This window comes from Miniopterus schreibersii (genome assembly GCF_964146895.1).
Source record: "Miniopterus schreibersii genome assembly, chromosome: 12".
Taxonomy (NCBI): domain Eukaryota; kingdom Metazoa; phylum Chordata; class Mammalia; order Chiroptera; family Miniopteridae; genus Miniopterus; species Miniopterus schreibersii.
Window position 1 is genome coordinate 15795257 of NC_138112.1, and position 15199 is coordinate 15810455.

Here is a 15199-nt window from a genome sequence, read left to right on the forward strand (position 1 = left end):
TGGTACATTCTGACCTGTGAACAAGGGTCTTCTCAGCCAGGGTTTCAAATCCTGGGCCCAAATAAAGATTAAGGGAAACCATGGTGCTACGCAAATAGTATACCAGGCAGTTTAGCAGGGAACTCCTCTGAACCCAGGAAAACCACTCCAAAGTGAATGTCTGTGGAGCTAAATAAACTTTAGTCACTACAGGTGCTGAACAAGCATGGAGCACGCGATGTCAGCAGTCCTGCCCTCTGCCCTGGAAGCAAGGTGTGTGTACGACCCGGATCACTGTACAACTGGCAGAATCAGGTAGCAAAGCCTGTTTTTAGAGGTCATGGTGTATACTCTGTGATCCGTGTCCTATATAACAAGGCCTTTCTCAAATAGAATAAAAATGAATGAAAGAAAACAACTGTTTACATGGGATATAGTGTGTCTCCTTCACACGTGTCCTGTTTTATGTTAATCATAAGATTGCAACACCAAGAGAACTCAAAGAATCTACTCAGAGTCATCATATCTGATGACTGCTCAGGCTACTCACTGCTAATCAAGAGGATGTTATGAAACGTGAGTCATACCACGTCTGGCCTTCTGAAAGAGCAAGGACTCCCTATATAAAGAGGGAGCTTCCTCACTGAGATGTTGAGCAGCAGGCAGGTGGGCAGCCACCAGGTTTCTTTAGCTGAGAAGGAAGACAGAGGCCAACATGCACAGCCTTCCCCTGCTGCTGCTGCTCTGGGCTGTGGGGTCTCACGGCCTCCCAGCAGGGACTTTAAAAACACAAGATGATGAGCTGCTGGTCCAGGTAAATGCTGAATTTCAATGCCAAAAATAGAAAAACCTTTATTTGCATTTTTTCAACAGCTTAACAGAGTAGCAGTAGTTAGTATAAAGAAGTTGATTTAAGGGTGGATTTTCTACAAAGAAATATTTTTGTTAGAAGGGTCGCTCTCCCCCAAAATATATCTAGCCATGCATAGATATAGATGCCCCTTTTGTAGCTGGAGGCAGAAGGAAACCAAAGGAACGACATGCAGTTTGGCTCTGCAGGCTGTAATTCTGACTTCATAGTAACTAACGGTAGGGAGATGTCGCTCTGAAATTACAGTGTCTGCCAATGATAAAGATACTAAGGACCATGAAATCTAAACACAGTCTTTCAAAGTTGTTCTCTGTTTCACTAAAACCTCATACTGTCTGTCTTTAGAAGGATTAGAAAAATGCCCCACCCAGTGTTACAATAATATGATCTTTCACCAGCAATACCTGGAGAGCTACTACAACCTGAGGAGCGATGGGAAACAGATTGAAAGGCAGAGAAAGAGCAGCCTTGTGGTTGAAAAACTGAAGCAAATGCAGGAATTCTTTGGGCTGAAAGTGACCGGGAAGCCAGATGCTGACACCCTGGAGGTGATGAAGCAGGCCAGATGCGGGGTGCCCGACGTGGCTCTGTTTGTCCTCACCGAGGGGAACCCTCGGTGGGAGAACACACACCTGACCTACAGGTAACCAGGCCGAGCACCAGCCTGAGAACGCTACTTCCCATCAGAGCCATAAGAAGTGAGGTCCTTTATGTCTCTATTTTGCTTTGTTTTTAGGATTGAAAATTACACACCAGATTTGCCAAGAGCAGACGTGGACCATGCCATTCAGAAAGCCTTTCAGCTCTGGAGTGCTGTCTCACCCCTGACCTTCACCAAGGTCTCTGAGGGCCCGGCAGACATAATGATAGGCTTCTACAGGGGAGGTAAGGTCTTCTTGTAGCACAAAGAGCTACACCTGGCCCCTACATCTATCCGGCTTCGCAGCTGGAATTCCTTGTTTAAGAGGAATGTTGATTTTATGGGCTTAAGGAAGGAAACTCTATCACATTGGATGGAAGTCTGTTGGCCTCTTAGCAAAGCAAAGGCTTGCTCTCCGATATCACCTCACACAAGAACCAAGCAGGACATTTGTTGAATTCTATTTCTTGTAGATCATCGTGACAACTCTCCCTTTGATGGACCTGGAAGAAACCTCGCTCATGCTTTCCAGCCAGGCCAAGGTATCGGAGGAGATGTTCATTTTGATGAAGATGAAACATGGACCAGAGATTTCAGAAGTAAGTAAACTAATCTTACCTTTCTCAATCCCCTGACCCCTTTGTGACTCATGTAATGATTGGTTGACTTAATGGAAAGACTGCATTAATGGAAGTATATATTTTCTACTTCCATTTAGAAAATTCATGATACACTTAGAAAAGTAAAAAAAGATAGTGTGTGTCCCCAAAATGTATACACACTTTGAACAATTACAGAGGCAGTGTTTGTTATAATATGTTTCATTTTCAAAATGTAGTAATCAGCTGTTAAAGTGTGTATACATTTTGGGGGGACATCCAATATTTCTGTGAATAACAAAACCTTTTGGCTACAAGTAGGCCACACTAAAATCCCTATAAGGAAATGATGAGATTCCTAATGGTTTCCTGTGGGCATTTCTTTTTTCTTTCACTAGAGGACACACCAAAAGTCAATAGTGATCGTAAGATTGTGTAGCAATTAAGGGAGGAGAGGCTGCATGTGTTTTACAAAATTGCCAGCCTTGAGCATGTATGTTTTATGAATAGGAAAAACGATTTGTGTTAGTAGACATCTTTTGCTTCTCTGTGAAATAATGCGTGTCATTTAATCACTGACAAGACTGACAAATCTGTGCTAGACCCGCAGTTGATGGAGTTTGCCTTTTTCTTGCATCAGTGTAACCATAGAGTTTAGGCTTTAACCCAGCTCTTTACTATTAATAAATGCATTTTCTCATCTTAGGAAAAATGTTTTATATGTATTTTAAAAAGCTATGAAGAAAATATGAGCATCAATTCTTGTAGAGTTGTAGATTACATCTTCGTTAACTATCTTAAAGCTGAAAACATTTCAAGTAATTGCTAATGGGTTTATTGGTCCTTTTAGATTATAACTTGTATCGTGTTGCTGCTCATGAATTGGGCCATTCCCTTGGACTTTCTCATTCTGCTGATATTGGGGCTTTGATGTACCCCAACTACATCTTCAGTGGTGATGTTCAGCTCTCTCAGGATGACATCAATGGTATCCAGGCCATTTATGGTGAGTACAAAAAACCCCACCACAGACAAGGGGCCATTAGAGCAGCCATCCGCTGTATCTTTTAAGAAGCTGTCTTTCATTGTTTACATCATTTCCCCAAGCCAGGCAGCGCTAACTCCAGATCTCTTTTTTTCTTTAGGACCCTCCAAAAACCCGATCCAGCCAATGGGCCCACAAACCCCACAAGTGTGTGATAGCAAGCTAACCTTTGATGCTATAACTACGATTCGGGGAGAAGTGATGTTCTTCAAAGACAGGTAAGACATCAATTCTTCTCGTTTGGTGTTTGTAATAACAACAACTCATTAGTATGGATCCATATGGGCCACAACTATGCCTCACATGTTGCTTATCTTACATTTGTTGACATACATAATTATGTGATAGCACTTCCTTACATTGGCAAAACCTAATGAACTTATAACAACTTCATTTTCCCAAATGTATTCCGGAGGCAACCCATCAATGTTTCTCTCTCACATGATGTTTCTCTCTCTCTTCCTTCCTCTCTCTAAAATCAATAAACATATCCTTCAGTGAGGATTAAAAAAACACACACAAAAAAACCCTCACTCCTTCATAATTATTTTACTACATTTTACTGTTTATTTATGTTCTTGTGGTTGTCTATGCCTAATGTATTTGTGTGGTGGAAATACTACACAATGGTGTGCTACTGCAAATCTCTTGAAGTCTGCCATGGTGGAGTATTTCCAACCTGGAAATAACCAAATGCTACAAACCGGGACTCCCCTACACCCTCACCTTGGAGAGCCAGGTGTTAAACATTTACCAGCATACCACTGGTGCCAACAGTAAGAAGGAGCTGGATGTCAGCCAGAACTTGCTATAGATTAGGTCAAAACTTTGTTTTCTCTTTTTCAAACCAGGTTCTACATGCGCATAAATTCTTACTACCCGGAACCTGAGCTCAATTTCATCACTACTTTCTGGCCAAATCTGCCAAATGGACTTCAAGCCGCTTATGAGTTTGCTGATAGAGATGAAGTCCGTTTTTTCAAAGGTAATGCTTCCAATTATTTTATGAATTAATTATTTTTTCATTGGCTGAGATATAAGAGAGCTCCTTTATCTCCATGGAATTTTAAAAATCTAAGTCTCACCAAATCAATGGGAGTCCATCACTTTAATTAAGAATTGCATAGTGCATTTCCGAGTAATTTTAAATAAAAGGCATGTGACTGGAGATATAAATTTTCTGGCCTGTTTATGAATCTAGACTTATGAAACTGTTTTCTGGAAATACTATTTATGTATTTTAAGCCCTCTCTACATTCCTGGGGATGCTGAGAAATGAAATTGAGAGACTTGGACCAATACTGTAGAGGGAATGCAACAGAAGCATTTGAGTTGTGTGATGTTCTGAAGCTATTTTAATATAAATAACTCTCCTCAGAGAGGAAAGCCCCCTGTTGGGCAGCCAGATAGGGATGCTTTGCTATCAAAGGGTGATCCTTAGAGTGACCTACAACACTAACATCACCTAGAGAGTTTGTTAGACATAAAGAATCTCACTCAGCCTAATGCTCTCAAGGTCCATTCATGTTGGATCTCACTCCAGACCTCCTTGAATTTTAACAAGCTTCCCAGGTAATATGTATGTGCATTAAAGTATGAGAAGCCCTGAATTACCATGAATTGACTATCCCTGAGGTGGCATCATGAATTCTTTAGTTATTTGAATATCTGACTTTGCATAGAAGTCCCCAACCCTATAAACCAGTCATTTTCAAAGATGCTGCATATTAGAATGATCTAGAAAACTTTAAAAAATATACTGATTTAATTTGTTTGTGGTAGGATACTAACATTGGTATTTTTAACCATCTCCCTAGTTAATTCTAATGTGTAGCCAGGACAATGCTCTAGCTTATGAGACCAACTTAGCTGGAAATCTGCTCACTGTCTACTGGTGCTTGGGTAAGGTTTTCATCACTGTTTCTTGATTGGCAGGTAATAAGTACTGGGCTGCTCAAGGGGAACAAATGCTGCCCGGATACCCCAAGGACATCTACAGCTCCTTTGGCTTCCCTAGAAGCGTGAAGAATATTGATGCTGCTGTTTTTGAGGAAGATACTGGGAAAACATACTTTTTTGTTGCTAACAAGATCTGGAGGTAAAGACTGAGTGTGGAAAAAGTTGAGGCACCAGATTTCTCTACATAGAAAGAATGTTCTAAATGGAACCATTTACAAAAGATTCTCATAATGCATTGGCTAGCTGCCTTTTCAATGAATGGCTGTAGCCAGTCCAGCATCCAAGTGTTTTGATCAATAATCATCATGCAGTACCTTTCCCAGCAATCCAGGGAGCACTTGGGTCTGAATTTGAAAAAGAAGACCATAAAAATGGGGGGCATTCATCTTTATAGAGCTACTTCAGCCAACAGGAACTTATCTGTAGTCACATTATACCTTAATGGGACATTGTGTGGCACCAATTGGAAAATTAGATTTAGATGCTAGAGTTCAGAGGGGCCTTATAAATGTTCTAGTCTACCCGACATCCTACCTCACTCATCCCACACCACCCCCTTCGTACACATGATATACAGGACTAAAAGTTATTGCATTCCTGTTGGTGAATGCCCTATAGTGGTTTTGAGAAGGCTACATGTTTAACAAATGGTTATGACACCAATTATTTCTGGCCTAGGTATGATGAATACAAACAATCAATGGATGCAGGTTATCCCAAATCAATAGCAGCTATCTTCCCTGGAATTGGCAGCAAGGTTGATGCTGTTTTCCAGAAAGACGGTAAGTAAATATATATGTATTTCCTCTACTTTGTTGCCATAGAATAGCATAGTGTTATTACTTAGAACAGCAAATGAAAAAAAAAAAAAAAGTGTGTTCTCACAAATGACTTGGGTTTTTCAAGAATTCAAGTTAAACCTAGAAATTACTTGTATAATGTAATAAGTCTCTTTTGTTTTGTTCTAGGATTTTTCTATTTCTTCCATGGAACAAGGCAGTACAAATTTGATCCTAAAACGAAGAGAATTTTGACTCTGCTGAAAGCTAATAGCTGGTTCAACTGTAGACAAAATTGACCAACTATTTCAATGTTGAACAAAAAAATATATTTTGAGAGCCCACAGAAGGAATTTTCCTAAAGAGCCATATATATATATATTTTAAAAATACAGGGCTATTAAGTATAATTTTATTTTTACCTCATTTTGCATGATTTAGAATGCAATGTTTTATGTACTGTTATAATTTAGTTCCACAAATGAGTGCTAAGAAAGGTCAAGTTCATAACTTATCGATACATACGGGCCAGTTTTGCAAAGACAAAAGCTCCTTTTCAAAGTATAAGACTCTGACATTAAACCCGCGGAGCAGCCCCAGTGTTGAACATCTCTCAAGAGAGAAAGAGACAGAGATACAAGTCTTCACAGAGAAAAAGCAGTTCAAGAACATACACGCAGCCACTAGCTAATATCACCCCGAAACTCAAGGGACAACTTTTGTTACAGAAAATAAAATGCTTTATGTTTGGAATAAAGCCATCCTTGTCTGTGCTGTTTTATAAACTTTCTATTACATTTAAGTTATAATACTTTTATTACCTGATTATAAAGCCACACTTACAGAGCTTAATTTTCAAATTTGAAATGGGAAGTAGACGACTGTGCAAAATATTCGTGTGGAAAATTAAGAAATACAAAAGTTCAAATATTATTCATTCTCATGGAATTTACATCATTTAGAAGGGGGAGGGAAAGTCTATGTTTCATTTCCCATATAAGGATTCCAAAATTAATTTTAGGTAAAAGCAGTAACAGCATGGTAGAATTTTCAAAGGGTATTTTCTTCTGTCTTCTTCTGGGCACACAGGAGGGTTGTGTTTTCCCACAGTCTAACTTCCTCAGTTGTGGGGGTAGGGATGGGGTGGGCAGTGACATCTGACTAGTCCTGGCCAGTAGATTGTGCCCAGAAGAGACCAATATCACTATCACTTCCAGATGGAAACATTTGATTGCTGGTGTACATTTCTCCAGTGGTCTCCCCACCCTGCTGTGCTGATTTTAGAAGCCTGTCTTGAGAGAATTTCCACAAGACGGAAGAAGCCTGAATTCCTGGGCCACGACTCCAAACAGTTACCCCAGACTTCAATAGACTTTGCTTAAGAATTAGTCTTTTATTGTGCTAAGCTCCTAGGTATCAAAGTAAGAAATACCCAAACTTGTAAGAATTTTTATGAGTTTATTTGATCCAAACTGACAACAAGTGTGGGAAGCAAAATCTGAACAAACTGAGATAATGCTACAGAGAATGGAGCAATAAGTTTTTCACCTTATTTTATACATTAGAATCAAAGGAGAAGACATAAGAGAGTTACATGAAATCCATTGGTGATAGATTAGGGAGGCAAGAGAAAGCAAAGCAGGGAAATCTCTAAGATTGGATAAAATGTAAAATGAACAGACACGTACTTCTCTTAGATGGGTATGGGATAGTTAACAATTAATATGATGATAATAAAAATGAGGGGATTTGTGGTCTCTGCTCTGGCGCGGTGGTTGTGCTTTGAGGGGTCTCAGGAAATTACTTTAATATTCCAACAGTACTATTATCAGTTATGTTACCATAGATGCATAAAAGACAACAGACAGGCTCAATTTAGGTAAAGATTTACTCCCACCCTAGGATCTGACTACCCACCATGAACTTCTTTTAGCTAGAAAGTTTTAATTTCAGACCATCCTATGTGGTTACTTTAGGCCTCTGAGTTTGTAAGGTTGCTATGCAGGCCTTCCTTGAGCTTGTCAGGTTTAATATGTGGCTCCTTTTGGGTCTACATAAAATTTTAGATTTGGATAAAGCTGCATAATCTAGTTTTCTAAACAAGCACTTTCTAGTCTTTCATGCCTAACTTGAGAGGATGTTAATATATGTAGGAGTCTTGCAGGTAGCTGCCAGCCCCATGAATTTCAAGTTGCTCAGGTGCTCACAGACTCTCCAAGTGCATACAGTCTTGAGAATATTTTGAGGTGCTCATGATTCTGAGGAAGGCGATTTCAACTCAAGAATTTGGAGAGCCAAGTAATCCCTCCTTTTGCCAAGTCTCTCTCTCTCTAGGCAACATTTTTATATTGATGCATAACATGAATGCAGAAAAATGCGTATGTCCTAAATGTTTATATCAATGAGTTATCACAAAGTCAGCAACCCATGTTACTCTTCACCAGCTAAATAAATAAAACACTACTAGCACCACAGCAGGCCCCCCTCGAGTTCCTCTCATTGATGCTCAGCTCTGTTAGCTTAGTTCACCAGAATCAGAGCCTGAAATGGGAATTCTTCATTGTGGTCATGGGGGAGAAGTGCTCACAGGAGAAGAGGAGTGGAGGGATCATTTTAGAGGAGGGAAATGCTAAAGAATGGTAAAGTATGTGGCCTCAGAGGTTGCTCTGATCTCATGAACAAGGAGCTCTGGAGCAAAAATTGAATCACAGTCCCACCTAGAGGCAAAGGAATGAGCCTTTTGTATTCCTGTGTCAATTAGTCATCAGTTGAGGTCTGGTTTTGAGGGGAGGGGCATAGCTCCCAGGCAAGATAGTTCCTGTCTGACAAAGGCACAGAGGACACCAGCCTTCACAGTAGCCAGGAGGATCGATGCAAGGGTACTAAAGAAGATCTGGAGAATAGCCCCAGGAGCATCCACTGCACAGGCTCTATTTCCCAATAGTAACCACTATTTGACATGTAATGTCTTAGATTAAATTTGTCTATTCTTGAGCTAAATTGAATCAAGTCTATATTCTCTTTGATGTGCCCTTATTGTGCCCAACATTATGCTTGTTCATTTTACCCACTGGTGATGGGCTTTGGGTTGCTCTTATTTGAGGGTTTTTATAAATAATGCTGCACATCTGTAGGCATTTCTGCTGATTATATTCCTAAGAGTTCCATTGTTGAGTCACAGAGATTATCAGTCACCTCTTCAGATTCTTCCTTGGCCTCTTCTGTCTTACATCCCAACCACAGCAGTGGTGACTGGTCCTGCGATGGTTCTAAATCAGCCTCTAGACGACAGCTGTTCTTGTCAGGCCCCTTGCAGTGGGCTTCTTGCTCCCTGCTGTACGACTTTTCTGCCTTTTCTGTTGATGTTGCATGAAGCTCTGCTGTGGGACTCTCTCATAGTCAAATACATTCAACCTACAAGTGAGAAGAGTAATCCTTTGTGGAGCAAATGTTTACCAACGTGAGAGGAATGAGTGGATAAATGCACTCCCTTTTCTTTCTTCAGAAGTATGCCTCTAAAACATATTCCAAGTGGGTCTTCAGTCCCACACTGAGCATCATATTTCTCATACTGAAACCAGACACAATGGGTCTGGGCTGCCTGTTCCTACTTCAGCCAATTAAGCAGAGACAAGGTTGAATCAAATATAAGCGTTTATTCCATTATTGCTGGCAAACGGGAGAGCAGTGGGATTTTTCCACATAAAATCTGCTCTGCCCTTCCCTTATTACCTGGCTGTTTATATAGGGCTGCAAGCAAGGGGGAGGTAGGGAGAGAAGAGTATGGGAAGATGGCTGCAAGGTCTGTGCTCCGTGTGTTTCCTTCCAGGATCTTGAAGTCTGATAACAAGGTAGTTAATTTTCAATGGCATTAAAACCCAATTCTGCCAGTTCCTGGAACCTGAGAATAGTCAGCCTTCCTGAGGTAAACTCCCAGAGGGGAAGTCAGGCTCCAAGCACAGCAACCAAATCAAAGAGCATCCTGTCCTTTGTCTGTTCTCAAAGAACACTTTATTTTCTGAGCGATGGACCCATCCAGGCCCCAAGGTGTCTCATCTTTTTACAGCTGTTTTTCTTCTTGCAGCACATTCTCCAGTTTTCCAGGGTCTGTAGGAAAACTTCTTATCTGTAGTTAGTAAGGTAAATAATCATTAAACAACTTGGTCCTATTCCTATTAACTGCCCCCCCCCCCTTCACAATCACAGTCAACAGCATGATCAACATCTCTGCCCCAACAATATCTCTGTCCAGTTGATAGTTCATCTTTGTTTATCTCTCCCAGTTTCCCTGCTTTGCTCTCCCTGACTCTCATCCTCTGGATCATATGTCTCAGTAGGTGCTTACACTTAAAATTTGTCCGAGACTTTGCTTTCTAGGAATATCAGATTAAGATAATTTATGTTGGATGTGGGGTAGTGATAATCCTTGTTCTGTAGTGACATCACAGTTACTAAGACTCTCACTTGTGGTTGATTGTGAAGAGATAAAGGTGAGTGGTGAGGTGTTGAGTAGTCAGGCGGTGGTGACACTTTAACAGTATGAGAGGAATGGTAATTATAACTGTAAAGTTGGCTGGTTAACTGCTCTGGGAATTTGATAGAAGAAAGTAATGGGCTTAGAACAACCAAATATTAACTCAAGACACACCGTGAAAGTTAACAGACATTCATGGCAACATTTAAGGACATCCTGTATCTATTATAGATTGTGCTGAAAATCAGCCCCAAATCTAATTACAAAGTTAGACACTTTCAAGCTGGAATAATGGGGTGCACAAACCTAAAAATCTTGAATACCTAAATTCCCTGCAAGTTCCAGATGGGCAAAAGTAGTATATCGCTCTTGCCAGAGGAATGCAACCTCCATTGCACAGAGAATCAACAAAAACCTCTAAGTCAATACTTATCAAGATATTAACTCCTCCCAGTTGTTTCCTATCACCCATCATTATTTTTTGGCAAATAGCTAAGGCCAGGTCTCAGCCCAGTTCAAATTCTAGCTACAACAGCAAATCACTTACAAACCAAAGGAATTCAAAGATCTGTTCCTTTAACAGAGAGCATGTGTAGGACTGTATCTTAAAGGCATTGAACTGGGGTGGAGGAATACAAGGCTGGATAGGGAAGAATTTATTAACATGTTGCACTCATTCATGACTAGAGAAGTGATACTCTGGCAAGGAAACCAGGAGTTCATTGGATACCCTACTGATATTCTCAAATTTTGGGTACAATGATGTCTTATAGTATATGAGATAGAGATGCCACAACTTCTGTGGCATGGTATTATAGAAGGAGTCAGAGGACATATGGAAATGAAAACCTTAGAATGATTATATTACATGAGTTTAGAGAACCCATCACTGGAATCTGCTCCCTGGGGAGGCCCAGAGGACACTCCCTTACTGAGCCTATAAGGAACACACTAGTGAGGAGACACACTGGTGTTTCATTGACCCACAATGGAAGTTGTTCTCTGCTTTGTGACTCTACTCTTTGTGATCCTAAGCAAATGATTTGACCTCTCTGAATTTCAGTTCCCTATCTGTGATACAGGGAATATAATAACTGGTTGTCATGAAGATGGACAAGGCTCAATCACCTAGCACAGAGCCTGCCATAGATAAAATATTAAATAAATGACAATTTATTTCCTTCCCACATCTTCCTAAAGCCAGAATTCTACATCAGGATTACAAGCTTCTCTCCACCAAAAAGTCTACCCTACCAATGAACCCACCCAATAAAGAACTCTGAGCCAAACTGAAAATGTAGTAACATTATTTTATGTATCCAACTATTATTAATGACTATTTATGTTGTAATATTTTAATTATGTTAATGCTTCTTAATATTTATAACAAACACTGAAGCCACAATTCTGAAATATGTCTAACCCTTACTTTGATACTTGGCTTCCTTTAGCAGATAGTCTTTTTCATGGCAAGCACTGGTGACCTAAAATATTTAGCTAAATTACTATGATGAAAATAAAATGAGTAAAACTTCAGAAATAAACTGGATTGCCATTCTGAAGCAGTCAAGTTGGTATTAAAGGCATAGGAAATGAGATGGACTTCTCACTTGTTCTCAGTCTGTGACTTAGCAGAATAATTAAATCTGTAATAAAATCAAGAGTTTCCAAAGAAACAAGATGTTGCAAAGTATTGTTATTAGTATCATGGCCCAGCTGACCTAGGATCATGTTCATATATCTACAATCCTACTATCAGAGGTTGTTTGCTGTTGAAAATTGATAGCTAACCAGTTTTCCCAAGAATTGGACCACTTATAAATAAGCAGCTGTTACACATTTCTCAGTCATAGTTACAGGATGTGAGGGACTGTAGACAAATGTTCCATCTGAGCAATATCTGAGCAGCCCAGGCCAAGAGCCACAGGTGACAAAGCAGGTAGACACAGATCTCCTCTGAAAAAAGTCAGATCAGATAGTCGGGGGGGGGGGGGGACACCAAACAACAGAAGGTAAGGAGGTAAGTTGAAGGCAAGTTCATGGGAAAGTTTAAAGAATGAGAAAAAACACACAAACAAACAGAGTGTAAAAACATGAGAGAAAAATGCTGGAGGAGAGCCAATGTTTAAGGCAAGAGGTTTTAGATAAACATAAGTTATACTAATTAGGATTCTGAGTAATGTCTTATTAAGTAAGTTAGCCGGCTGACCTTTAGTTTATTACTTATTTTTTCTGATCCTAATCTCTACCCTGCTGAGTTGTTATAAAGATTAGAAATAACACACATTTAGGACCTGGCATACAGTAGCAGTTGTATACCTGGCAATGTTTCATCTCGCTTTAAGGAAATTGCCTGACCATATACATATTCCAGGAAGTTTAATAAGTAATCGATTACTTAAAGACAAACGTAGGACTCCTTTGGCCTCAAACCATTAATTTTCTCCAGGTGTGAAGGTTTAATATAGGGTAAGTTAACAGACCATCACTCCCATGAGACAAGTACTTGGTGATTAGCCCATTGTAATCACAGCTCCTACAACATGAACTTTCATTGTGTTCTTACCACATAATAAGACCCATCAACAGGATCTGCCAACACCAATAAAATCATGACTCAAACTAAGATGAGGCATCTCAGAGTTTGCCAAGTAAGTGACTGAGAGAATTGCCATAGATTTGTCAGGCCAACGAGCTTTGTCTAGTAAAGATACTACAGTGCGTAAGATACTACAGTATGTTCCCAGCATAACCCTGTGAATGAGGTTACATCATCCCATTTTTATAGATGGTAAAATAACTGCTCAGGGAAAATATATACTTGCTCAAAGTCCAGCTGACTTTCTCCGGGTCTGGTGGTCAGTGCCACCACCCACCCAGCCCCTCTAATTTTCAAGCTGATGTCTACTTCACTCCACCATAGTTCACTATGGTGAACTTCTCAGCTGCACTAAGCCACCGGTTGACCTGGCTGGCTCAGGCCATAGCTTGGATATCTCAGAGCCTAGAAATCCTACCCTGTTCAGCCTACCTCAGGTGAGGTAGAAGTGGTGGGTGGTGCCCAGGGGATCATTCTTTCACGCTCATTAATTTAGTCTCCCATCACATTGAAATTACACAATTCAGGTATGGTAGAGTTAATTTATCTTTAGTGAAGAAAAAAATATAATTCTATACTTCAGGAATTTTAGAGCCCTCAATAGTAATAGGTTAATCTGATAAAAATTATTACAGACTTACTATGTAAAAAGCTATAGGTGGATGAGGAATGAAGGAGAGAGAGATACTACTCACGAGCAGAGGTGAGTGGTTAGAAGGGGGGGGATTGGAGATCATTCTTCACTAGGGGTCTCAATCTACCTCTTCCTCTGTATGTGGGGTTGAGGTAAAGGGGACAAGATTTTTTAAAAGCAGAAAAGAAGAAAAAAGTAGGAGGAACATTTCAGCCCAATATGCAATTTGATTTATTTCCATTCAAGAAGCTTGCAGGAAGTGGTTACTAGAAACATATCATTCATTCTGAAATCCATAATATCCGTTCAAAATGTTATATGCTATTTGAGCTTCTATTTCTTGTCTTTTTAAAAAATATATCTTTATTGATTTCAGAGAGAGGAAAGGAGAGGGAGAGAGAGAGATAAAAAAATCAATGATGAGAGAGTCATTGATCGAGCCCGCAACCCGGGCATGTGCCCTGACCGGGAATTGAACCCCTATCGCCTGGATCCTAGGTTGATGCTCAACTCCTGAGCCACGCCCAGCAGGGCTGAGCTTCTATTTCTTGAGTTAATTTTGTAAACATATTTTTTCGAGGAATTTGTCAATATATTCTGCTTTCAAATCAACTGTTATAAAATTTTCAGAGTATTATTTTTTGTCATTTTAATTATTGCTAAAGTTTCATTTCCTTTTGCATTCCTAATATTGAACCTTTGTGCCTTTTTTTCTTTATCAGTTCCACAGGAAAATAGGATATGTGACAATTTCACTGGTCTTGGCAGAGAACTAACTTTTGGCTTTGTTAATCATCTCTATTGCATTTTGATTTGCTATTTAATTATTTTTGTCTGAATCATTGTTTCTTTCATTTTTGTTTTCTTTGAATTTATTCAATTACTATTTTTTATAACTTAAGTTTGATATTTACCTTACTAACTTGTACCTTTTCCCCTCCAACATAAGCATTTATGCTTATAAATGCTTTTCTTCCCAGCTTTGGCTTCGTCTCACAAGTTCTGATATGCAGTGTTTTCATTTTGTTCATTAAAGAATCTTTTTGTTTACTCCTAAGTTATTTGGGAGTATTTTTATAATTTCAAATTGTATGGGGAATTTAAAAAATTATATTTCTAACGACCTCATTTTTATGAGGTCTAAACGAAATAACGTGAAATTACATTGGAAATTGTAAAGGGTTGTGTAACTCTAAAGTATTGCTCCTATCCATTAATATACCTGGCAGTTATTCATTTATCAGTTTCAGTGTGCTGGGAACCACGCTTGTTAGTGGAGTTTGAAACTAAAAGGTGCTCATATCCTGGAGATGGCAGCAGAGATGAAGCCCTCAGCATACTGTATGCTAAGGGCTGGGATTGAGGGAGGCCAGGGACCATGGGAGCCCAGAGGGGGAGCACTTGACCCATACCTAGGATCAGCACAGATCTCTGAGAGGAGATGGTGCTTAGGATGAGTGTTAAAAGAGAAGAACTTTGCTGTGTGGAGACAGGTTGGGTGTGTAGAGAGTAGAAAGGTTTGTAAGGCAGAAGGAAGTGTTTATACAGAAGTAAGAGTGTATCTGGAACTTCTCAGGCAGGCACAAGTCATTCAGTTGAGATTGACATTTTAGATTAGTT

The 15199-nt window shown here is 39.7% G+C and overlaps 1 protein-coding gene across 1 annotated transcript; it reads left to right on the top strand.

Moving 5' to 3' along the window:
- Positions 1-694: 694 nt before the first annotated feature.
- On the top strand, positions 695-6623 carry MMP1 (matrix metallopeptidase 1; the record flags this gene model as incomplete). The annotated part of the gene is made up of 10 exons (XM_081153669.1): positions 695-793; positions 1249-1493; positions 1587-1735; positions 1964-2089; positions 2940-3095; positions 3235-3352; positions 3986-4119; positions 5070-5232; positions 5772-5875; positions 6062-6623. The coding sequence occupies 10 exons, from the start codon at positions 695-697 to the stop codon at positions 6169-6171; spliced, it is 1404 nt and encodes a 467-aa protein (XP_081009795.1). The 3' UTR covers positions 6172-6623.
- Positions 6624-15199: the final 8576 nt, after the last annotated feature.